This window comes from Arvicola amphibius, chromosome 9 (genome assembly GCF_903992535.2).
Source record: "Arvicola amphibius chromosome 9, mArvAmp1.2, whole genome shotgun sequence".
In the NCBI taxonomy this organism is placed as follows: Eukaryota; Metazoa; Chordata; class Mammalia; order Rodentia; family Cricetidae; genus Arvicola; species Arvicola amphibius.
Window position 1 is genome coordinate 33,787,472 of NC_052055.2, and position 22,925 is coordinate 33,810,396.

Genomic DNA, 22,925 nt, shown 5'->3' on the forward strand with positions numbered 1-22,925 from the left:
ATTCTTCATGCCCTTTGTGGGTAGGGCAAGTAGGATCCTCAGGACTTAGAACAGGTATTTTATAGGGGCGGGGTGGGGGAGGTCTTCGCTCTACCCTGCATGGTCCGGGAGGCCTGAGGGCCTGGAAAGGAGTGGGTTAATTTTAAATGGGCACTGAGGGGTGGGGAGGTTGTGTCAGTAATCTGCAGCTGGGAAGACCTGTCCTGCTCCTCTGCCTTCCACACCTCCCGCCCTGAGCCCTGAGCCTGCCCTGAACCCGCAGGCATGTGGGTGGCTACTCAACGCTTCGATTTCAGGGGCTTTGAAGAAGGCTTTTGCCCTTAGTGGAGTTAGAGGGGAGGAGATGCGCAGAGAAGAAAGGGCCAAGTGTAATCTAGAGGTAGGGATCCTTGGGTGAATGTATGGCTGGGTTGTAGCAGGTATCTTGAGTGCTGCCAGACAGGCCCACGGGGACTCCAGGTGGGAAGCGGTAGGAGCAAGATGGGGTTCATTGTGTCTCTGCCTCCAGGGCTAGAGGGGGCACATAGCCTGGATGTGGGGTTCCCTGCTTAATGACCTAGATGTGTAGTCTTGCATCGGGTGTATTCATAGTTGGGTAGCTTCAAGGTCAACCATGAGGCAAGGACTTTTGCAGGTCTCTGTTGTCATTGGGGACCAGGTAACTGAACCGAGCTTGTGGCTCAGCGAGCTGGCACCTCAGGTGCTAAGCCACAGCTTCCCTGCCTCCCCATGGACTCAGGACTAGAATTAGGCTTAACTAGGTTCTCCCATTCCCACCTCTGCATCTCTAAAGAGGGCTGAGGCAGTACCCCAGTTACTCCACTAGGGGTGACATCTGCCCAGTCTCCACAGTTCGCCGATAGCCCTGGCTTCTCGCCTCCAAATCCAGAGCTCAAGAGGCTTTCTGAAATTAAGCTGCAGCGCAGGGGAATTGCCCCAAGGGGGCACTGCAGGTATGGAGTTGGCCATAGAAATGGTGTTAGCTGGTGATTCAGGGGGCAGGTTGGCAGCAGAGAATGTTAGTTCTCTTCTGCCCTTGCGACTAGACTAGACTGCCAGGTACCTTCTTCCCGGCAGTCCTGGTTGCCAATGGGACTCCAGGACCATGGGCCACTGAGCTGGGAGAATCCAGGGAGTACTCAGCGATGCAGCATTAGCGCCTGAGTCAGCTGCCACATGCCTCACAGATGGCAGAGCACGGTGGAAGGGACAGCCAGAGGCTACACTGGTGAGGGGAAGCAGCAACACAAGACAAGGGCTCTTGGGTGCTAAGGAGTGTGAGCTCCTGGCTGGAGAGTCAGCCCCTGGGTGTGCAGTGTCCTTTCCATCCTTTGCCCTTAGGAGCAGTCCTGGCTACTGCCCCTGGGGGGCGCTCTGGATCCAGCCTGGCACTGAGTCTGGAGATGGGTAAACATTGATTCTCCCTTGATTCCCTACCTGTTTCAAAAACATCATATAATGGGTAGGCCATCATAAGGGTGTGCGTGTATGTGTGTGTGGCAGATTTGTGGAGATGGGCACCCCAAGAAGACTAGGGTAGAGAGGCTGCTTAGCATCTGCCTATCTCCCTCTGTGTCCTCCTGTCGTGTTCCTGGCAGATTTGGAAAGATCACAAATTCCTGGAAGCAATGAAATACAAACTTCAAACTTCCTTTCTGGGACAGGATGACATCCAGGGTGCAGAGAGAGCTGAGGAACCTGCCTTGGACTGAGATGGGCTGGTGTGCAGAAAGGGTGACCCAGGAGGCCTTTCTCCCCCTAGGTCTGTGTCTCTTCATCTGAGATATGGAAAAAAAGTCCTTCATGAGAATGAGAGTCAGGGGCCTGGGACATTTCAAAATACAGCCTGTCTTCCCTGCAGGCTAACTCTTTGGATTCCCAGTGCCCAGCAAGGACAGACACCCCTTTATCCTTGGCTTATTTTATTTTCCACAATTTTGGGGGACAGAGTGAGTGACCTGAGGCCCCGTGAGCTCTGCTCACAGAGCCATGCAGGCAGAGATGACTGCAGTAGGCACCAGGCCCTGCCAGGAGAACAGATATAAGAGGAACAAGGCTGCCTGTGTGGCTAGAGGCCTGTCACCAAGCCTGCCTCCCCTGAATTGCAGAGGTCACGGAAGCAACAGAAGACAGGGTGAGCAACCCCGATGCCATCAGGGTCGGTGGCCAGGCAGGAAATGGAGCAGGAGCGGGTCACCATAGGACTGTGGTTGAAGGGGAACTCTGCAGGATGGGCAGATATCAGCGTATGAAGCCACCACAGCTCCCGTCTCACCCCGTGAACCCTTCCATATCGTCCTGCCTTTTCAAACCCCTCCTGCAACCCGCATCCCAGATCGGCCCAGCCCCCAGCTGTGGCATATTAGCACCAGCCTCTGTGGAGTGTATACACACCTGAGTGGGACTCTAGCCCAAGACACAGTAGCAAACCCTGTCAGAGCCATCCCCACTTCCCTTGTCCCCACGTTACTATCTCAGTGCGGGTACTTAAGGGGTTGTCCCTCTAAGTGCACACATGCACGCACGCGCACGCACACATCATTCTACCCCTCTGCCTCCTAGGTGGAGCAGAACAATGGTGGATGAAATAAGCATAGTGGGGAGGTAAACCTGACCCTAGGTGGATCCCCCCCCCCCAGACCCTTGCCTGAACCCAGCCTTACCCCCGTCCACTGTCTCCAGTATGGTCTTACAGGCTGTGTCTTCCAGCTTGCACTGAGCAATATTCTTGCAGGAGTTAATGGCCGTGGGCTGCTCACAGGTGTAGCACTTGAAGGCTTCACCTGTCAAGGGTTGAGGGCGGGCACAGTCTCACCACCCAGCTCCAGGAGCCCATATCGGAGCCAGGTAGATGTGGATGAAAGTGACCTCCTGAGATCCTTCAAGGCCCAGATGACTGACAGACAGACTCAAACACCGCATCTGCCATCTAAGTCTGTCTCCCTCCCTGGAGAACAGGCCATGGCCATGACTCCTGTCCCAGGGCAAAGTTGAGATCTAAGACCCAGGATGCTCATGAAGGGTCCAGAGGATGCCTTGGCCATAAAGCCTCCCAGCACCTCTCTCATTAGGAGATGGGGGTAAACTGAGGCCCACAGCAGACTCTCCATGCTAGCCTCACTCCTAGCCACTCACCAGAGCCCACGCTCCAGGCTACCAAGAGCAGCAGCCTTGTGGCCCAGTGAAAGGCCATTCTTCAGTGCTCAGGAGCTGGGAACTCTGGCTGGCCTCGTGTTTCAGGATTTATACTCAGCCTCCGGCTTCGGCTCCTGGGTGTTGTCAGGGCCGGCGTGACTCAGTAGGGCGGCACAGGGCTAGGGATGTGGGTGGTGGATGGGAGCTATCATCACTTACCACCCTGGGGTGGGACGCCTCTATGGACTTCTTGGGAGCCCCTGTCTGGGAGCCCTGGCCCTACTTCTGCTGGCACACCTCCAGTACTCACACCCTGCCCTGCTGTCCTGGGACAACTCCAAATGAGGAAGCCGTTTAGAGCTTGGCTCAGTTGGCCCTCTGATGAGCCTCTTGCCTCAACTATGTTTGAGTGAACCCAATAGGCCAGATAGACCCAGTCCTGAGGAAAGCCTCACAGGAGCTGTATCCCCATCTACCTGGTTGGTGCTCAAGACTGATTTGCTATGTACCCACAAAGTAGAGGCTGAGCCAGTATGGAAAGCAGGGAGTGGCTGGTGAGGTCTAAGTGGATATGAGGCATTAGACTAACCACAACAGCCAGACCCCTGGCCATTAATGAATGACTTTGACCAAGCTTGAGCTTCTTGCCTTCAGTCCTGGCAACAGGACTCCTCCTCTCCCTGCTCCCTCCCGAACTGACATCCTCTCCCGACTTTCTATATCTTTTCCTGTGCTGCGCCTGTCACATCATGGGCACGCTGACTCATGCCATCTAGGCCTTCATCCTCCACAGCCCTCCCCACTTGAGGTCTCTTTGCCTTTTCTGTCTTCTCCAAGGTTCTAATATATGCCCATGTGGGTGGATAGGGGGTAGACAGATGGAGGAAGTAAAAAAGGGTGAAAAGACAGGTAGATTGATGGATAGGTGGGTGGATGGGTGGAGGATGGGTGATGGATGGACAAGTAGATGGATGAATGCACGATGAATGGATGACTAGCTGCATGGATGGATGGATGGGTGGGTGGGTGGACAGACAGATGGACGGGTGGATGGATGGATGGATGGATGGATGGATGGATGGGTGGGTGGATGGATGGGTGGGTGGATGGATGGGTGGGTGGGTGGACAGACAGACAGGTGGATGGATGGGTTGATGGGTGGGTGGGTGGATGGGTTGATGGGTGGGTGGGTGGGTGGACGGACAGATGGACGGGTGGACAGATGGATGGATGGGTGGGTGGGTGGGTGGGTGGGTGGATGGATGGATGGATGGATGGGTGCATGAATGTATAATACTTATCCTATAATAGGTGATTGTATATGGGTGACTACATAGGTAGGCTGACAGCCTACATGTGTGTCTCTGTCAGGGGCTGGTGAGTGGGACAACTGTTACAGACTGTCACAGCAGAGTTAAAACCTGACCTTGTGACAGAATGGGAAATCGAGAAGGAGCGCTGGGCCAGGCACCTAGGAGGTATGAGATTTTCTTATGGCCTTTCAGGTCTTTCTATGTGTAACCTTGGGGTGACCCCCTTGTCTTTCCAGACCTTGGTTTCCCTTGGTTTTCCTGGGTTGCTAGGGAAGAAGTGACCTGGCACTATAGGGTGAAGCCATCGTACAAGGTTTGCATGAAAGTAAAGAGAAGGTGTTACTTGAGGAGGGAGGGGGTGTAGTTCCTACAAGTTAAATAGTGGGGCTGCTCATCCCTGGGGCTCTGTCCACAGACCACACCTAGAGGCTTGGAGAAGAGCCAGGGAATGTCTGGTTCTGAAGCCTGGGAGACTGAGCCTAGAGCTGGCCTGCTGGGTGACCCAGGCCTGCTCACCAGGTATCCACTCTGGTTTCCCCCTCTTTCATCTGTAAATTGGGCAGATGAGCATCTGCTGTACCGTGGTCAGCAAAAGTGGGTCTTTATGGCTCTGTAAGGCCCATTGTACCACAGTGCAGGTGAACGCGGAGCCCAGGGCTGGGGAGACAGTGCTGATGAGCAGTGCAGGCTTGTGTACTGAAAACAGGAGATACTGCCATGACGCTGACCCAAGGCTGCCTGAAGGGCTTGCATGTCCTGGCTTTGGAAAGGAGGGCTGATCTCACAGGTCAGTGATGGCAGGGAAGGTGCTGGGTGGAGCAGCAAGCAGGAGAGAGCACATAACATTTTTGTGTGGGACCATGCTGCTCCTCTCCCCCCACCCCCCACACATTGGTAGGGTTGGGAAGGCAGCATTGTGTCTGGGTCGACACTGCTGGGCAGGGCAGAATTTATGTCCTTGTTTTGTAGCTTCTTTGTGTGAGTCCACACCCTCACCACTGGTCCCGGGTGTAGAACCTGGAGACCAGGTTTGAGCCCAGCACAGGATAATGTGTGACTTAGAAGGTTGGCTCACCCTTCCCAGCCTGGGACAGAGTTTCTCCATGGACCTGAATGCTACAGATGCTATGATGTGGCCCTGGGCCAGTCATTTCTCTGAGCCATTCTAATCTTTAAATTGGAATGATGACGGTTCTAGCCCCTGGGGTTGCTGGGATGCTGAAATGAGGGAATGTGTGTAAAACCTACCTAGGCCAAGCAAGACTGCCTGCAGAAACCAACAGAGGCTCTGACAAGATTCCCCCAAATTATCTCTCTTTCACCTACCCTGACAGGGTCCCCTAGGTCCCTCTCCATGTCTTTCCAGGCACTGAGACAATCTCCAGCTTTTATGCAAACTGGAACCATGGCCTGTGTTCCCTCCAATTCAGCTGGCCACTGTCCAGTCCTAGCTGTCTGCCAGATCACCCTGTCTGTTTCTGGGAGTCTGGCTCCTCCTCCTTGACCATACCCTCTGCCTTCCATGGAAAGGTGCTGGCTAAAATGCAAATCACACCACTTGCTACTCTTCTTTAGAAACTTCTGGATTTCTGCTGCCTTCAGGACAGAGTGCCCCACCCCTTGGTACGTGATGCTTGCCCTTCCTGCCTCTTGCTGGAGTATGGGCGTTGCATGTGGAGGAACATTTTTCCATTGCTCTAAGTCCCTTCCCACTCCCAACCCAGACCTGTTGAGAGCATTTGCTGGAGGAGGAAAGGAGGGATGGAAAGAGGATGGATGGATAGACATAGAATAGATGGATGGTATGAGAAGATAGATGGATGAGTGGAAGATGAAGAAAATGGTAGGTAGATAGATGGAGTGGTGGGTGGATGGGTAAATGAATGGATAATTAAAAAGACAAGATGGATGGGGGATGGTGGACAGATGGTAGGTCAGATGGATGGGATGGATTAAAGAGATGAATAGATTAAAGGATGGGTAGCCACCAGGCACCGTGGTACTTAGAAAATGGAGGCAGGAGAAGCAAGAGTTCAAGGTCATCTTGAGCTACAAAATGGGTTTGAAACCATTCTGGTCTGCATGAAACTTTGTTTCAAAAAAATGGATTTAGAGATGAAATGACGGTTAGGTGAAAGGATGGAGAATGGATGGTTGTACGGATGAGAAGATGGATAGATGATAGGAGAGATGCGTGGAGGATTTGTTGTGGTTAAGTGTATGGATAGGTGGGTATACAAGATGATGGGTGAATGTATGAAATAGAAGATGGATACACAGATGGATGATGGTTTGAATGAGAAACCATAAGATGTATGGAAATCAATGAATAATAGAACAAATGGATAGGAAGATGGATGGATGGGGTGATAGAGGGACGAAAGGGTGGATGGATGAGTGGTGGGGTTTGTGGACAGTTGAAGTCCAAGGTGTATTATTTCTTCCAAGGAGATCTAGGATAGTGCCATCTATATCCCAGCCTAGACTCGGACTGGCCTCTCCCCAAGGTACAAATGGATTTTCTTGTAGCCTTTTGCAGAACTCAGTTGTCACAGGCCTGGAAACCCCAGGGATGAAGAGCTCACCTCATTTCAGGACCACCCCTGCTCCCTGAAAACCCTCTGTCTCTGATCATGTTGCTGGGGAACTTAAATGTGGCTCCCTGCTCAGGGCAAGAGCAAGGCTGGGGATGTAAAGAGGCGGTCTGTTTCCTTCTGATTTTAAGGCCAGAGGGATGGTGTTGTGGTGTGTGCTGGAGCTGTCAGGCTCCAGGAAAGGGTTGGAACTTACCATACTACCAGCCCTGGGTTGGTGTGGGCCACTGGACACCCAAATCATTTTTCTTTTCTCTGCCTAGAGCTGAATCTTCTTCCAGCTAAAGTCAGAGGTCACCAGGCCAAACTCTGCCATATCTGCTTCCTACTGGCTGTTAAACGTCCTGGATTTCCATATTGGTCAGGCCCTTGGCCAGGATGGGGACCTGCTGAAGCCCCTCACTTCTGACCAGTGAAGTAGAGAGGGGACCGACTGACAGACTTGGATTTAGCTAGTCCAAAGACAGGGACAAGTCTCTGGAAGAGAGGCTCACAGCTAATGAGGTTGAGGTCAAAGAACATTATGGGTTCCACATGACCTATACCTGGGCAAAAGTGGTCAACTGAACCGCTTTCAGGACAATACACTGGGTGCTGTCCTGGTCAGAGTTAAAACTGACCCTAGTTTTAGAAAGATCCCTGGTTTTTTTTTTTTTTTTTTTTTTTCGAGACAGGGTTTCCCTGTAGTTTCTAGAGCCTGTCCTGGAGCTAGCTCTTGTAGACCAGGCTGGCCTCGAACTCAGAGATCCGCCTGCCTCTGCCTCCCGAGTGCTGGGATTAAAGGCGTGCGCCACCACTGCCCGGCCTAAGATCCCTGGTTATAAACAGGGACTTAATCTGTGGTCATAGACTGAGCCTTGCTCTCTGGCTATAAACTGGGCCCTGCTCTCTGGTCATAGCCACGATCTCTCATCACAGATGGGCCGTGTCCTCAGTCTCTGTGGTGGTCTGTGGAGTGCCTGTACATTTGTGAAGGCTCATGGTAAGCAAGAAAAGTCAGACGAGAAAGTGTCATGTGATGACAGGATCATGTCCCTCCCCACGTCTCCGTCCTCCCCCCTCCCGTTGACAATGTCAGAATCACCCAGATATGTTGCTAGCACAATAACCATAGATTTTCATTATCCACAGTCTAGAAGTCTCTACCCCTGTTTCCTTTCAGAGGCCTCCAGACAGAAAGCCATGATGCTTGGGATTGGTTGTACCCCAAGACTTGTGGTGGGTCTCACTAGACTGTCAGAGCCCTGACCTTGGGAACTGGCCCAGGACTGAAGAGCTCCCCATGAGACAAGGGTGTGGACCCCCCAAGTCACAAGAGAAGAGAGCCTCTTCTCCAGGTACCGTGTGTCTTCAATGGCACTTGGTCAGGGGACCCTAGGCTGCGACCAGAGCTACCCTGGGAGGTTATGACTAAGAAGAAGATCCCTGGGTCTGGGGTCAAAGATTGGGGCAATGATTAACTAAAGATGCTGCCAGCTGAGTGGGGCTGACTCCTACAGAGGCCTAGAGCAGGGAAGGTAAGGGAGGAGATGCCTGTGAGGGCAACAGAACCATCTGCAGGTCAGGGAGGAGAGAGGGGGGCTCCAGCGGGAGAGGAGGAGTCTTGCCGGTGAGCTTCTCTAGCCCAGGCTCTGCCCACTTGTCAAGCTCCCCACAGGTCCTAAAACCTAGAAGATAGCACGGGTGCTCCAGGCCTAGTGACTTACGATTTTAAACTTTAGGAGACAGGAGACAGGAGAGATTAACAGGGATGGAGATGGAGTCAGACGTAGGAAGGCAGGTCGGTACCCAGAAAGGAGACTCAAGAGGCTGATGAGATTGGCCATTGTACTTCTTCAAGGCAGCAGGGAATGGGTCTGCCAGGGATAAGGGGGCAGAGCCAGATGGCCATGGTTTTACAGCAGGAGTTCCAAGAGAAAGGTAAGTGCCAGGGCGAGGACCAGGCCAGCAGGACTGTACAGGGTGGGTGCTCCATCCACATTGCATAGGTCGGAATTGCAGCAGGACACTGGCCGGGTTAGGCCAATGCCATCCACGTCTGAGGGTTCACACTTGCTGGCACAGGACTTGGTCACCGTGGAGTCCCCCAAGAAAGGGTACACTGTAGGATGCAGAAAGCGTCAACCAGAAGGGTCAGTCCTGTACTGCCTCCGTGCCCCAAGCCCAGGGGTCACCTGCTCTAGGCTCACCCACCCCACTGGCCTAGATTTCTCTTTCACCAAGACCATTGAGTGCCTGGGACATGCAAAGGACACCTGTGGCAGCTTGCATTGGTCTGTAGGGTGATTTCTATGTAATACAGAATGTAAAACCCAAGCTGCAAGACAGCCAGCCCTTCCCACGGGCTTTCAACCCATCACAAGGGGGGAAGGGAAAAGAGGGAGGCCTAATGGCTGGGACAGAAAGTCTTCTAGTGGAAATGGTGGAATGGTGGGATCCCAGCTGGCCAAGATCCCTGGTCTGGAGGGGCTGTGATGTTGGACCCCAGTTCTGTCTCACCCGGAACCTACTGACCAATCTCCCGGGAGTAGAGTGTGGTCTTGCACATGGTTTCATTGATGTGGCAGGTGGTGATGGTGACACAGTTGGACACACTCACAGGATCCTGGCAGGTATAGCACTTCAAGGCCATAGCTGGGAGAGAGGCGACAGGACAGTGAACAGGCCTCGCTATTCCAAAACTCGAGAAACCGCCTGCAGGTAATGCCCAGCTCTGCCACGGAGGCTTAGTATAAGGAGACCAGGACACCAGCCAAGGGGCCAACTGCCTACTAACCAAGCTCAGGGATGATACCATGAGCATTGAACTAGGGTCTTACAGAACTTACAGAATGTGCCTCGGAACAGTGGGCTCAGTTTGGAGCCAGAATGAGGACAGCTACTTTGGAATGATCACACACACACACACACACACACACACACACACACACACACACACACACACACCACAGCGACAGGCCAGTTTTAAGCAGACATTGTTAAGGCAGCTGCCATTCTACTTTCTCATCACTAACTGCCCTCCTGGGCTCAGGCAAGCAGATCCTTGGAGCACTGTGTGGAAGCTGCACCTAGGAGCTCACAGGTGCCAGCTTGGCAAAGGTGCTCCCCCTGACTAGGGGGGTGCAGGTCTAGAGCCTGGCTGAAAGGTACCGCACATTGTTTGCCAGCATCTCAGCCCCAATCCCGGGAGCCCCAGTATGCTTGACTGTCTCCAACTGGTCCAAGCAATCCAGATTCACAGGGATGTTATCTCCCCTCTCCCCCAGTGACCTGGTAGGGCTTCTGCCTCTGGCCAATTCAATCTCTGGAGATGTATGGGACAACCTAGCTTAAGTCCACACCACGGAGCACCTAACTAGTTGAGTGCCAGCATTATATAAACATCTTGTGTTCTCTTAAACCCTGAGTCCAGTGGTCACCCCATCTCTGAATATTTCTGGGTCCGCTTTCCCCCTCTACATCTCTGTTGTGCCCAGAGTCCCAGGCAATCTGTCCCAGTGTCCCAGGTCTCCCCTCTCCTCCACTCATGGTCACCCTATCTCTGGATATTTCTGGATCCACTTGCCCCCTCTACATACCCAGAGTGCCAGACAGTCTGCCCCAATGTCCAGGATTTCCCCTCTCCTCCGTCTCAAAGGCTTTCCCTAGAAAACATGCTAATATCCTGTAGCTCCCAGCTGGCACCTAGGACTTTGCTATTGGCTTCTGCCCACCTGATCAGTCCAGCTCTGCCTTCTTCCCCTCTAACCATCCCCCCCCCAATTAGGTACCCTCTCTGAGGACAGTCCCAGGAAGCACAAAACCTGCCACCCCCATGCTACCCCATGCTCACCAAGCTCCCCGCAGGTGGCCAATACCAGTACCAACAGCACCATCCAGGTCCCCTGCATAGTCCCAGTGCCCAGTGCTCACTCCGGCCTGCCAGGTGGGGTTGCTTGAATGCCTACAGTGGTGGTCTGACCGGTTGGCAAACCAGATTAGAAGGGGATCAGATTTCTGCAGGGCCTGCCCTGCCTCCTCACCAACACCCCATTCTGCAGGGCACTCCTTATACGCCTTCCTCATCATACCCACCCTACCCCCCCCCCCCGCTGCCCCAAGACCGTTCTTTCAGTTCCACCACCCAAAGCAGTCATTCTATCCCTCCCTGGCCCCGGGGCTGCTTTCCTCTCCCACAGGGCGCCCTTCCCCACCACCCCTGAAAACTCCTAGCCAAGGGAATTGTCCAGATTCCTCCTTCTGGGACAGGTTAGGGGTCTCCAGGCTGCACAGAATGGGGCAGTGGAGTTTGGACTCTCCTGCCCACTTCCTGCTATCTTAAAGACCCTTTACCTTGTGGCCAGCTACTGTCTGCAGAGCAGAGCAATGGCCTGGACACTCTTCTTTCCGAGGTGAACTTAGCCTTCCCAGTTCCTCTGAAGTGGGGGGGGGGGGGGCTGAATTGCCACTGACAACAAATCTAGAGTTTGCTCAAAGGCCTAAGGAACAAAGACAGAACTTGCTTGATCAACAGGAAGGTTTATGACAGAAGGGTGAGATGGGGAGGGCCCGGGGTTGCTTTAGGGGCCACTATTCCATGTTGTCTGGAAGGCCATCCACTCTGTGCACCTTGATCTCACATGGCCCATGGGCTGATCTCAGGCAGGACTTCCATGGGCCTGTATACCTCCCTCTAGCTCCCTCCACTGAGGGTCAAGGGGTTGGGGCAGTGGTTCTCAACCTGGGGCTAACCACCACTTTGGCAAACCTCTATCTCCAAAAATGCTTACATTATGAGTCGTGATAATCGCAAACTTACAGTATGAAGTAGCAATGAAAATAATTTTATGGTTGGGGGGTCACCACAACATGAGGAACTGTATTAAAGGGTCACAGCATTAGGAAGGCCAAGAACCACTGGGTTAGAGGAAAGGAAGTCCCCCCCCCTCATCTGTGTGTCTGTGTGTCTGTGTGTCTGTGTGTCTGTGTGTCTGTGTGACAGGGATCCCCATGACCTGGCAGCTACCAGCTCCCTGATTCTCCACAGACATCACCCTAGAGGGCCTCATCACGGTTGAAAGTGTAGGGGTGGGGACAAAGCTGCCAGATTCTTTGCTAGTGGTTGAGACCACGCTGTTGCTGGGCCTCCTGGGAGGCTTTTTGTGGGGCATCCAAACCTCACTTCTGTCCTGGTTCTGCTCACGCTGCCCCACAGCAATGGGTGTCTATTCTTGCTTCTGTCCCGCCCTTCCAGTTGACGCGATCTCTGTGAGTCTCCATCATGGCCCATTTTTGGTCCCAGGGATTTCTGCTAAGAAGTGCCCCTGGGGTCTGGCTTCACTCTGCCTGGGAGATCCCCATTTACCAAGGCACCGGGCCAACCACGGTGCTTTCCCTGCCTAGCATGAGTCAGAAACTCGGCCTCCCAACTGTATTTTCCTCATGACAGTTCTGGAGGGACAGAGTAATAATTAATTTTACTGTGGCTAAAGAAACTAGGCTCCGAGAAGCTAATTGGCTAAGACCAGGTCACCTAGCAAGACAGGCAGCATCCCAAGCCTATCTGACTTTGCAAATCATTCACCACGCATGGCCATACCACACAGCAGTGGGCACGGATGTGCTGAAGTTAACTGGATTAGAGAGTCCACACTACACCCATGTGTCCTTAGACTGAACCTAGTTCCTCCACCACACCCAGCTCAGCTCAAGCTCCTACCTGTCCTCAGGCCCAGGGGCTCCACCTCTGCCTTAACCCCTAGAATATACCTGTCCCCTAGGCGTCTCTGCCCTTAAAGTTTCCACCCACTGTGCTGGGAGAGCCAGGCTGTACCTGGGAAGTTTCCACCATGGGGCAGGGAAGAATGTAGCCTAGTCAGGGTCTGGGCTGTCTCTGTCTGGGAGGCCTCTGTTCTGAGAGGGCCACACCCTTCCCTTCTCAATTCCAGGAACCTTTGGATAAAAGCTTAATGCCTGACTAGGATCAAGGCTCAGAGTGTAACCTGATCAAGACTCAGAGTATAAAGGGATCAGGGCTCAGAGCCTGTGACCAGGGTCAGGGCTCAGAATATGATTGGAGTAAAAACTCAGAGTATGGCCAGGATCAGGATCAGGGCTCAGTGTGTGATCATGGTCAGGGCTCAACGCGAGAACAAGATCAGTTCTCCGAGTGTAACCAGGGATAAGACATGGTGATTAGGATCAGGGGTTAGTATATAACCAGGATCAGGTTAGAGTATGACTGGGGCCAGGCCTTAACGTGTGTCTGGACTTCGAGCTCTAAGGGTAACTGTGCAGGACCCCCCGCAGTACTGCTACTATGCTAGGACATTGTGGGGCTCTCCTGGGGCTACTGACATTGAGGAGTCGTGCCCGAGCTATGAGTCAGTCAGATCTCAACTTTCTGTCCCTCTCACACTGCATAGCCAACTAGTTTTCTGGGCATACACAGACTCTGAGGTGGCAACTCTCTCCAGACCTAGTCTGGACCACCTCCCTCTGGCTGCAGCATTAAGGAAATGCACTGGTGTGGTGGATGGGAAGGAACTTGAGCAGGGACTCTGAGGGCACCCATCTGTGCCTCTGTCTCTCAATGGAGAGCAGCAGCAGATACCTGGCTCCGGAGGTCTGAGAAAGGGAGCACTGGTTACCACCCCAGCCCAGGACAAGCTATGGAGGGAGGTCTGTCTAGACAGATGCTCTCTCGAGTTCATAAAGCCCCGCCTCTGCCTTCCCTGTCCTTACTCAATGTCGTAGCTCTTCCTTTATCCTCTCACACATCTCCCAGGGGACATCCACAAACCCCGTAAGCACCTCTGCTCTGTGGATCATGAGATAGTCATGGTTTCATCCTGAAAGAGGGCAGTAGACATCTCTGTACCTATACTTTCCACCCACCAGCCAGACGTCAGAGGAATGTCTCTAGAAGGACAGAGTTTGGTCTCAGGGGAGGTAGAACCACCTCTCCACAGGCTCACTGTCCCTGGAAACATAAACCACCTTAGTCCTCACGGCTGCAGCACAACCTTTCCAGGAGGCGTCCAGGAAGGTAAACTTGGCGGTAGCCCTTCCCAAAGGGTCTAGAAGGGCCTCAGAAGAAACCATTAAAGATCACCCCACATTCTGACATCTGGCCTCAGAATCCCAAACTGCACTTCAGCCGGCTAGCCAGCCCCTCTCCTGAAAGTCTGCCTCGAAGTCTCTGATTTTGAAAATCCGTCACTGCGCATGGCAGTGGGCACAGATGCACTGAAGTTAGCTGGATTAGACAAGAGACACAGGCATCTACAGAAGCAGCATCCAGCAAACTCCAGGCTTAGAGTCTACCAATGTCCTTCCAAGGAGCAGCACCGGAGGCCCCTTCCCCCGCAGGCCTCACCCACTGCTTCTCTCTCATGGTCACAGCCTTGATAATAAGGGTAACAGCTCTCTCCTGTCACCCCACCTCAGCATTCCTCTTTGCGTGGCCTCTCTGTGTGTCCTCTGATCACTTCCTGTGGCACTGCCCTATGGCACACGTGGAGGGTGGTGCGCTTCTTGGCATGTGAGGCAAATATTTCCTTCTTGGTCTTCTGCCTTTCAATTTTGCTAACAGCCTCCTCTCCCAAGTCTCCTCACATAACCCAGCTGGTCTGAACCTTTAGTCCCAGTCTCTCAAGTGCTAGGAAGCTTCCATGTGTATTATTTTACAGATTCTTAAATAATAATTTATGACTCTCAATTTAGACTTTGCATCTTGTTTATCTTCTTTTCTTTTTTTGTTTTATTTTTGCTTGTTTGTTTTTTTTTTTCGAGACAGGGTTTTTTTTGCGGGGGGGGGGGAGTCCTGGCTGTCCTGAAACTCTGTAGACCAAGCTGGCCTCGAACTCACAGAGATCCACCTGCCTCTGCCTCCTGAGTTAGGAATTAAAGATGTGTGCCATCACTGCCTGACTATCTTTTTCTTTTTAATTTTTAGTGGCTTTATTAACTGTACCTCATATTCCTGCAACTCGCACATTTCAAATTATATCTGTTGCTGAGTGTGCTGATGCCCATCTGTAATCTCTGCATTTGGGTGGCTGATAAATGATTGCCGTGGGTTGGGATACATAGTGACAACCCACTACTGAGCTCGATAGCTTTGGCATAGCCACAGACATCTGCAAACACCACTAGTTGTGATGACATGTTCCATTATCTCAGAAAGGAAGCCCATGCTCTTAGCTATTGAACCATCCCTCCATTCCCGCAGCATTGTGAAAGTGCCCTTGGTCTTCAGCCAAGTTTCTTGACATGCAGCTCCTTAAAACTCTTGAAAACCCTATAGCAATTAGAGTGTCTTTTAAAAGTTGATGAATGACAAGTGGAGGGATGCCCCTTGTTAGTTCCAGGATGGGGCTGGCCACCTAAGAGACACCTGAACAATTAGAGGGTGGGGACTTTTATCCCCACCCAAGTCTCCTCTGGAGGCAGGAGAGGAACTGAAAGGTAAACCGATCACCAGTGGCCAATGATGTAATGAATGATGCCCACATGATGAAACCTCCGAAAAACCAAAGGGACAGCCTCTGGGTTGCTTAACACAGGAGAATCTGGGCCTCTGAGGAAGATAATGAGAAAGTACTTGTGCCTGGAGACGCAGGGAGGCTCTGACATTCCTTAGTGAAACACGAGAATTCAGGCAACACTTTTACACACTCTTAAAATCAAGGACATGAGCAAAGATGCCAAAAATACTGTATGGAGAGACACAGAGTGAAGGATGTGAGATGGGCCTAGCCTTGGGGGCAGAGCTTTGACCTGTAGGATCTGATGTCAGCTATACATAGTTGGTATCTGAGTTGTACTGGAGAATGGTCAATTGAAGCCCACTGCAGGATTGATGGCTGGAAAAAATCCCAGGATGAGAACTTTTTTTGTCAAACCCCATAAACCTAGGCACAGGAAGGAAGTTGTGACGCGAAGGGTCCTCTCCTGTCTGAGCCCTGCCAAAGGTTCCTTGCTCAGCACGCACCCTGTTCTTTGCAGGCCTAGCACAAGACACCTCGACTTCTGTAACTGCAGCAATTCGGACAAAGGTACGTTGGACATCACAGCAGAGTCACCACTGACCAGAGTGGTCAAGCCTCTCCCCACGTTTTCAAGGCCAACAGACTGCTGCCCAAGCAGCTTAGGCATGCTTCTCCCACTCGTCTTCCTCTCTGCCACAGCCTCTGTCACTATGCCATGTGTTCCCATCCTAGTGCTCGGAGAACCTTTCTGATATTTAGAGTGACCAAAGAAATGTACAAGCGTCTTGGTGATCAGAGAAGCTTAATAGTGCAGCAGAAGGAAATGCTTTGGAAGTCTCCTCCTGCCCTGTACATTTGCCTCCATCTGTTTCCAGTCTGCCTTAAATCCTGTCATTTCACGCAGAGTCCTGGAGAATGCAGTGTTGGGCAGTGTTTTCAAGGGCCCCTCTGCAGGAGTGTGGGTCAGTGTCTTACTCCTATAGGCTGGTGACAAGGATTGTGTGGCCTGAGGGATGTCACATTGTATACATGCATTCACAGTGATGGGTATGTGGGTTTCCACCCTGTGGTTGCTGGGCGTGAACAGCTCTGCTCTGAGCAATTATGGGCCAGTTTCCGGGGACATGTTTCTACTTTTGTGTGTAAGTCCAGGGGCACACCTTCCGGGTCATACCAGAACCCAGGTTTAATCATTCAATTAATCATTTGCAAGCCCAGAGTCATGTTTGAGGCCTTTTCTCTTCTGAATGGGCTAGCAATTTAAGAATTTCTTTTCAACTGTGCAGGATGCTGAGCCAGCCTGGGCTCTACAGTGAGTTCAGTTCCCCAAACAAACAAGGTCTTTGTTTTCACTTCGAAATCTCTGATTTGACTGAAGTGTCTTTTGCACTGGTGAGAGAGGTCTGGACGCATCTCTACTTGGCTTTACATCTGGATACCAATGTGCAGCTAGCCATCCTTCCTACACTGCCCTGAGCAGCGCCGTTGCTCATTCAGGCACGGAGAGCATGAGCTTCCTCTTTTCTGGGTTTTGGCTGATGCTGAGGCCCAAGCTTTCTGTCAGTTATTCTTTGCTTGGCCATTGTCCTCCTCATGGGCGTCACCTTTTTACAAGGGTTTATTTTCTTGAAAACTTTGCCAAGCTGAGAACAAGCAAGTTGAGGTCAGGGCCTGCCTCTGTGTTTCCTGCCAGGTACCAACTGTGACTTCCCTCTGTGGTCCCGAAACCAAGAGGCCGAAACTTATCTCCAGGCATGGCTGGGAGCCGGTGGGTAAATATTTACCGAGTAACTTCCACAAATTCTGGGTGTCTAACTGCTGTGTCCAGACTAAGGTGGGTGAGTGGTTATACTGTCTGGCTGGCCCTATCCAAACCCAGGGCCACACAGGGTCTGATAGATGGGCAGCCTTTTGGGAGACATAGGCAAGGTGAACCAGGCAAGGACGTGGTAGGAAAGATAGAACAGAACAAGGTGCCAGAGACATAAGGCCAAGAAGGTAGCAGGGTTCCCCGAGAGCTACTGACAACAGAGGTGGATGATCCCCAAAGGGCTGTGGTTAGTGAATACCACTCCTCTTCTGCAGAGGCCTCCTCTTCCACCCACTCAACTATGGGTCTGTAGGAGGCTTCTGGAGTCTCATTCAGAGTAAAGGTGCTCATTGGGTCTGGGTCAGAGATCCTTCTAGCCTTTAAGGCCAGGTCAGGGTGCTCCTCAAGTGTCCCAAACTCTAGATTGAGTGCACTCTCACCTTCAAGTTGGAGTGCTCCTCAGCCCCCAGCTCCCTTTCTGGGCCCCAGACTCACATTGCTGTGCTTCTGAAGTACCTACAGCCTCGGCTCTTCCTCACAGCCTGCTCAAAAACAGTGCCACCTGCCGGGCCGTGGTGGCGCACGCCTTTAATCCCAGCACTCGGGAGGCAGAGGCAGGCGGATCTCTGAGTTCGAGGCCAGCCTGGTCTACAAGAGCTAGTTCCAGGACAGGCTCTAGAAACTACAGGGAAACCCTGTCTCGAAAAACCAAAAAAAAAAAAAAAACCAGTGCCACTATCTGCAGCCCCTGTGCCTTTCAGACCCTGTGTCTGCCTAGAAATAGGTAGGCTCTTGGTAGAAGAGAGAAGGTCAGTGGGGGTTGCAGCAGACAGCCTGGGCCCAGGAGGTCGTGACTGTAAAGAGACGGGACGGGGTTAAGAGACTGCCTGAATCTAGTGCCTGGAACACTGCTTCCACTGGACAACTCGCACCGTGTGTTCCAGCTGCTTTTTATTGAAAGATTTGTTGACACTGAGGGTGGCCCACAGTGGATCAGGGCCTTAAGTTTGTAACACAGTGGATTTACACAGGATTTCACTCAGAACTTCCTGAGGACGTCTGAGTTGGGGGCTTTGGGCTGACCAGGCTGGAATGATCTCCAAGGACCAGGCCTCGGACAGAGTGTGGTCAGTCCCTGTTGCAGAGATTCGACTGGCAGCAAACGATGGATACGTGAGGACCCAAGCCCAAGCTGGCAACATCAGGGCAGCCACTGTAGCACATCTTCGTCACCAGAGGCAAGTCTGTAAAGCTGATGGGAGCTCCTGAGGGATAAGAGAGAGACCGTGGTGCTTCCTGAATCCCCAAGCTGCCCAAACCTCTGCCACGTTTGCTATTGTGCTGAGCGTCACCCCCAGGCACCAAGAGCCCCTGCCTGGCCCCTGCCCCAGTCAGGGACTGCCGGACATCTTTCCACTCTGTTTTAGGTCGGTTGACCACCACATTGACTTTGGGCTCTGCTTGCCCAGTGAGCCAGCTCTCTGTGCAAGAAGGGCGTGTCCAGCCCACCCCTCCCACCGCACTTACGGGTGCCGATGATGACACAGTGGGTGGAGCTCCTTGGGCATCTGGACGGGTGGGAACATCCTCCAAACCCCTTGCAGATGTGACACTGCATGCCCTGTGTTATAGCTATAGGCAGACAGAGACAGGGGCAGCCAGTGAGCAACTTCCACAGAGGGTGACACCTGCTCTTGTACCCAGCACCCTGCTTCCATCCTCCACCAGACCCACGGCTCTGTAGCCCAGCTTCTCAGCCCTCATCTATGGTGCAAAGCCCCTCTAGGCCTTGGAGGGAGGGAGAAGTGGGACCCTGGTGCTCAGCCCATTACTGTGAGAGATACTGGTTCATGTTGGAACCACTGGCCTGTGTCCCTCTGCTCAGGGGACCAAGGGCTGGATGGAGCAGAGGTGAGAGCTCCTTCAGGCTCCTGAAGACCGGGGTGGGGGAGGAGTGAGGATCTGAGACTTTAACCATACTCCCCTCCAGGGACCTGAGAAGGATCATTTATACCTCTTGGTATAAATGTTCTGTGGGCAGAGTTGGTGGGGCCTTTACCCAGTTAGTAGGGAATCCATGGCATGGCCAGGCAGAAGGAAGGTGGGAGTCCACTGAGCTCTGTTTGCCACCCTGACGAATGGTGCATCATTATTCTTGCATCCAGCCCAGGGGGTGCCCATCAGGCAAGTGGCCTACCACGTTCTCTCATGCTTCCTTTGGATTCACTCATCTGTCTCCCTGCCTTTTCCTTGCCTCTCTGCATCTTTCTGGTGCTTCTTTATAAGCTCCCTTCTCTGGATTCCCTAACCCATGCCCAGCCCGGGTACTCTCCAACACCAATTGCCCTGGGCGAGTCCAGAGCTGACGCTGAGCGAGGAAGTTCCTGGTCCTTGCCCCCTCCTACCTAGGCCACTGAGTAGCATGGGTAGCGTGGGAGAGTAGAGCTCTCCCCACCCCGGGACTCCTACAGCCACACCTCATGCCTGTCAGTTCCGGCTGGTCTCAAAGGCCAGTCCTTCATCCTATAAACCATGGATCAGGTGATAGACAGGAAGTCCATACCATAACTAGGTCCCCAACACTTGCCTTGACTCTTCACCACCCCTGCAGAGCAAGCTGAGACCCTGCCCAGGACACAAAGGTAGCAACAAAAGCCCCCAAGCCTGCTACTGCCCCATGGATCTTAAAGACACTGAACAGACTGTTCACCATATAGGGAGGGGCTTAGACAGCAGCTGACTGAGGCACCAGAAGGAACAGGCAAACTTCTGGGGAGAACTGGACTGGTACTGCCTCTCGTTCTTCTTCCTTTCCACGCTTCCTAACTTGGTCCAGGCTCATCTTTCCATCACCCATGTAGCACAAGCTAGCTCAGAGGCCATCCCAGGGAGCCTCCTCTGATGTACAGACTGGTCTTGTGATTTTCACGATTAACACTGTCTCCACGCTCGGAATGGGGATCCCTTCCCATTCCCCAGTGCCCCCAAGTATCCTTGGAGCACTGCATCCTCCTGCACTGATGAGTCCCAGGAGTAAGTGAATGAATCAATGGTCTCTAGGAGTTAGAGCAAGAGCTGGATCATTAAGAGAAAGAATAACTGCCCCTCTTGGGTTGTGTGTGTGTGTGTGTGTGTGTGTGTGTGTGTGTGTGTGTGTTTGTCAAGGAGGCCAGGCAGGTTTAGCTCTCAGAAAGAAATTTGTTTTGGGTGCAGTGATAGGTTATGGGGACAGACCCCAGGCAGGTACTTGCTTAGGGAGAAAGATAGGACTAGCTGGGCAGTGGTGGTGCACACCTTCAATCCCAGCACCCGGGAGGCAGAGGCAAACGAATCTCTGTGAGTTCGAGGTCAGCCTGGTCTACAGAGTGAGTTCCAGGACAGGCTTTAAAGCTACACAGAGAAAATAAAAACAGAACAAAAACAAACAAAAAATAAAAGAAAAAAGGGAGAAAGAGAGGGCTTTGGAGAAGAGGATGCGAGGGAGGATGAGGTGAGCCTTGGGACAGCAAACTCCACAGCATTCAGTCCTGCTGCAATGTTGCCCGTCTAGATGATTCCTTCCCATCCTATTTGCTCACTCTAAGATCAGCTCAGGATGCAGCTCACCCTTCTCAGGCTGCTTCGAGCCCTGGAAAGATGGCATTGCCCCTGGGTGACAGAGCAGGTGCCAGAAAAGATGTAGGGCATGGAGTATGCTGAGAGAGGCACATGGAGCCCGGCTCCCTCCAACTTCTAACTGTCAAGCCTTGAGAATTTTGTCTTGAGTGGCAGGTATGATTTCCATGGAGGGAGGAGCAGGGAGGTCCCTCAGTGTAGAAAGTGGTCTCAGGCTCACAGACGCTCCTGAGATATTCAGGCCTTGGTTAAGACAGAGAGGGTGACTGGCTCATGGCTGAGCATGTCCCCCAAAACCTTAGCCCTGATGGTGACAAAAACCTCTCAACTCTGAACTCAGGGCTATCAAAGTAGATATTGTCTCTCCTGAAGGGTTTGAGGGAACACTTGGGGGTTCAATAGTTCAGGCTTTCTCAGGTCAGAGAATCCCCGTGAAGGCCGGTCCAAGAAGGGTGAACTACAGCCAGAGATGTACACATGGATCTCCCACCCCACCTCAGGTGGACCCCAAGTCATGGAGTGTTCCCACCCATGGGTGGAAACTGAGGTTTTTCTAGGTGAGGTCTCTGGGAGCTGGGGCTGGCCGAGTTTAGAACATAGGTTGCTGCTGGACAACAGGGCCAACTGTTTTTGCTCGGGCATTGGTTCTGGTTGGATATAGGAACTACTTAGGCTCCTCTAATTGATGTCAAGACCAGGCATAGGCAGTGATATTTGGGGGTGTCCCTGGGAGGCCATCAGCAAGCACTAGGGGTCAAAGCCTCTATTACTGAAGCAAATGAAACTAGGGTATAGAAGTCTGAGGGGACTGAAGTTAAGTGAGGATGAAGTTGCTCAAGGAAGGTGGAACAGAGAATCTAAGCAAGGAGGTGGGGGGGCATCAGGAGGAGGGGAAAGTGGCAGAGGTGTGCCATGCCTGTGTGGGTGCAACGGTGCTGCTATGGAACTGGAGAGGCCTGGGGGTGGCTTTCAAACTGAGCGGTGAGCTGAGGACTGCAGTGGGTGCTGAGTCCAGAGAAAAGGGCTTAGGAATCTGGGAAGGCCAGTGGCAGAGGACAGAGGCTGGCGGGCAGGGAGGGTGTTGGTGTCCAGCATAGGGAGAGGAAAGATGAAAGGGGTAACCCCAAGGGTGAGTGGTGGCCCAGGATGGAAGGACAGGGATAAGTCCATGCAGTAGGGAAAGCGGCCACACCCCTGACTCACCTAGTTCCAGGCTGAAGACCACGGCCAGAAGGAACCAGAAGAGAAGCCTCATGTTCTCCGTGTTGAGGACGAGGTTTACTCCTTGGCCACCCCTTATACCTGCTTGTGGATCCTACTCCACCCTTGGCTCCCATAGCTGCTGGTTCCCAGCCCTGAGTCACTTGCTACCTGGCTCAGATGGGAGCTGGCAGAGCTTGCTGCTGTGTGACCTCAGGGAGCCTGGTACAATTTCGCAAGCCTTCTTCCCTTGTGGAGCAGGGATGTCCCAACCATCAGGCCCAAGGCTCTCGAGAAAGGCCTTGTGCAGGCTGGACGCTCAGTGCAGGTCCACCTCACCCTGGAGCTGCATGGAGGGTATGGCATAAGCAAGCAGCCCTTCCTTCCCCTCACAGGTGTGAATGGAACGAGGGCCAGGTGAAACTACGATGCCTCAGCCGCTCACTCTGCGTGGAGCATGGTGGTCAGGATTTTGAGTTTCCTCATCAGCTAAATCAGGATTCAGTCCTGGCCCAGCCTGGCCCTTCCAGGACTAAGAAACTCAGGAAGAGTATGGCTATACACATGGTCCTGGGGCCAAGGGGTGAGTGTTACCTATCAAGGGATGGTATTGGCATGGCACCAAGGAAACTAAGTCCTGTGGTATATGCCCAATGGCAAGAAGGAGGAGGAGCAAAGCCTTTGGCGTTAAAAAAGGTTCCATTTGGGATAAGAGAAACAAATGGCAGATAGCAGGGCAGGGGTCATCCTGCTAATAGACAGGGGTATAGTCACTCAGGACAGGCAG

At 52.6% G+C, this 22,925-nt stretch overlaps 3 protein-coding genes across 3 annotated transcripts; all 3 read right to left on the reverse strand.

The window, feature by feature from the left end:
* Positions 1–2,068: 2,068 nt before the first annotated feature.
* On the reverse strand, positions 2,069–3,193 carry Slurp1 (secreted LY6/PLAUR domain containing 1). Its single transcript, XM_038341196.1, has 3 exons — positions 3,136–3,193; positions 2,664–2,783; positions 2,069–2,223 (listed from the first exon to the last, which is right to left on the reverse strand). The coding sequence occupies exons 1-3, from the start codon at positions 3,191–3,193 to the stop codon at positions 2,069–2,071; spliced, it is 333 nt and encodes a 110-aa protein (XP_038197124.1).
* A 5,744-nt stretch (positions 3,194–8,937) lies between these two features.
* Lypd2 (LY6/PLAUR domain containing 2) lies at positions 8,938–10,932 on the reverse strand. Its single transcript, XM_038341160.1, has 3 exons — positions 10,875–10,932; positions 9,557–9,676; positions 8,938–9,143 (listed from the first exon to the last, which is right to left on the reverse strand). The coding sequence occupies exons 1-3, from the start codon at positions 10,930–10,932 to the stop codon at positions 8,938–8,940; spliced, it is 384 nt and encodes a 127-aa protein (XP_038197088.1).
* Positions 10,933–18,415: 7,483 nt separating this feature from the next.
* Slurp2 (secreted LY6/PLAUR domain containing 2) lies at positions 18,416–22,239 on the reverse strand. The gene is made up of 3 exons (XM_038343029.1): positions 22,142–22,239; positions 18,851–18,955; positions 18,416–18,588 (listed from the first exon to the last, which is right to left on the reverse strand). The coding sequence occupies exons 1-3, from the start codon at positions 22,191–22,193 to the stop codon at positions 18,452–18,454; spliced, it is 294 nt and encodes a 97-aa protein (XP_038198957.1). The 5' UTR covers positions 22,194–22,239; the 3' UTR covers positions 18,416–18,451.
* Between the last annotated feature and the right edge of the window lie 686 nt (positions 22,240–22,925).

Excerpts from the sequence above, each read along its gene's own strand:
- Slurp1 (XM_038341196.1), bottom strand. The coding sequence starts at position 3,193 with ATGGCCTTTCACTGGGCCACAAGGCTGCTGCTCTTGGTAGCCTGGAGC. Across the intron at positions 2,784-3,135 it reads AGCCTGGAGCGTGGGCTCTG|GTGAAGCCTTCAAGTGCTAC; the intron begins GTGAGTGGCTAG and ends AACCCTTGACAG. Across the intron at positions 2,224-2,663 it reads ACTGGAGACAGTGGACGGGG|AGTTCCCCTTCAACCACAGT; the intron begins GTAAGGCTGGGT and ends CCCATCCTGCAG.
- Slurp2 (XM_038343029.1), bottom strand. The coding sequence starts at position 22,193 with ATGAGGCTTCTCTTCTGGTTCCTTCTGGCCGTGGTCTTCAGCCTGGAA. Across the intron at positions 18,956-22,141 it reads GGTCTTCAGCCTGGAACTAG|CTATAACACAGGGCATGCAG; the intron begins GTGAGTCAGGGG and ends GTCTGCCTATAG. Across the intron at positions 18,589-18,850 it reads CTGTGTCATCATCGGCACCC|GAGCTCCCATCAGCTTTACA; the intron begins GTAAGTGCGGTG and ends CTTATCCCTCAG.
- Lypd2 (XM_038341160.1), bottom strand. The coding sequence starts at position 10,932 with ATGCAGGGGACCTGGATGGTGCTGTTGGTACTGGTATTGGCCACCTGC. Across the intron at positions 9,677-10,874 it reads GGCCACCTGCGGGGAGCTTG|CTATGGCCTTGAAGTGCTAT; the intron begins GTGAGCATGGGG and ends CCTCTCTCCCAG. Across the intron at positions 9,144-9,556 it reads ACTCTACTCCCGGGAGATTG|TGTACCCTTTCTTGGGGGAC; the intron begins GTCAGTAGGTTC and ends TGCATCCTACAG.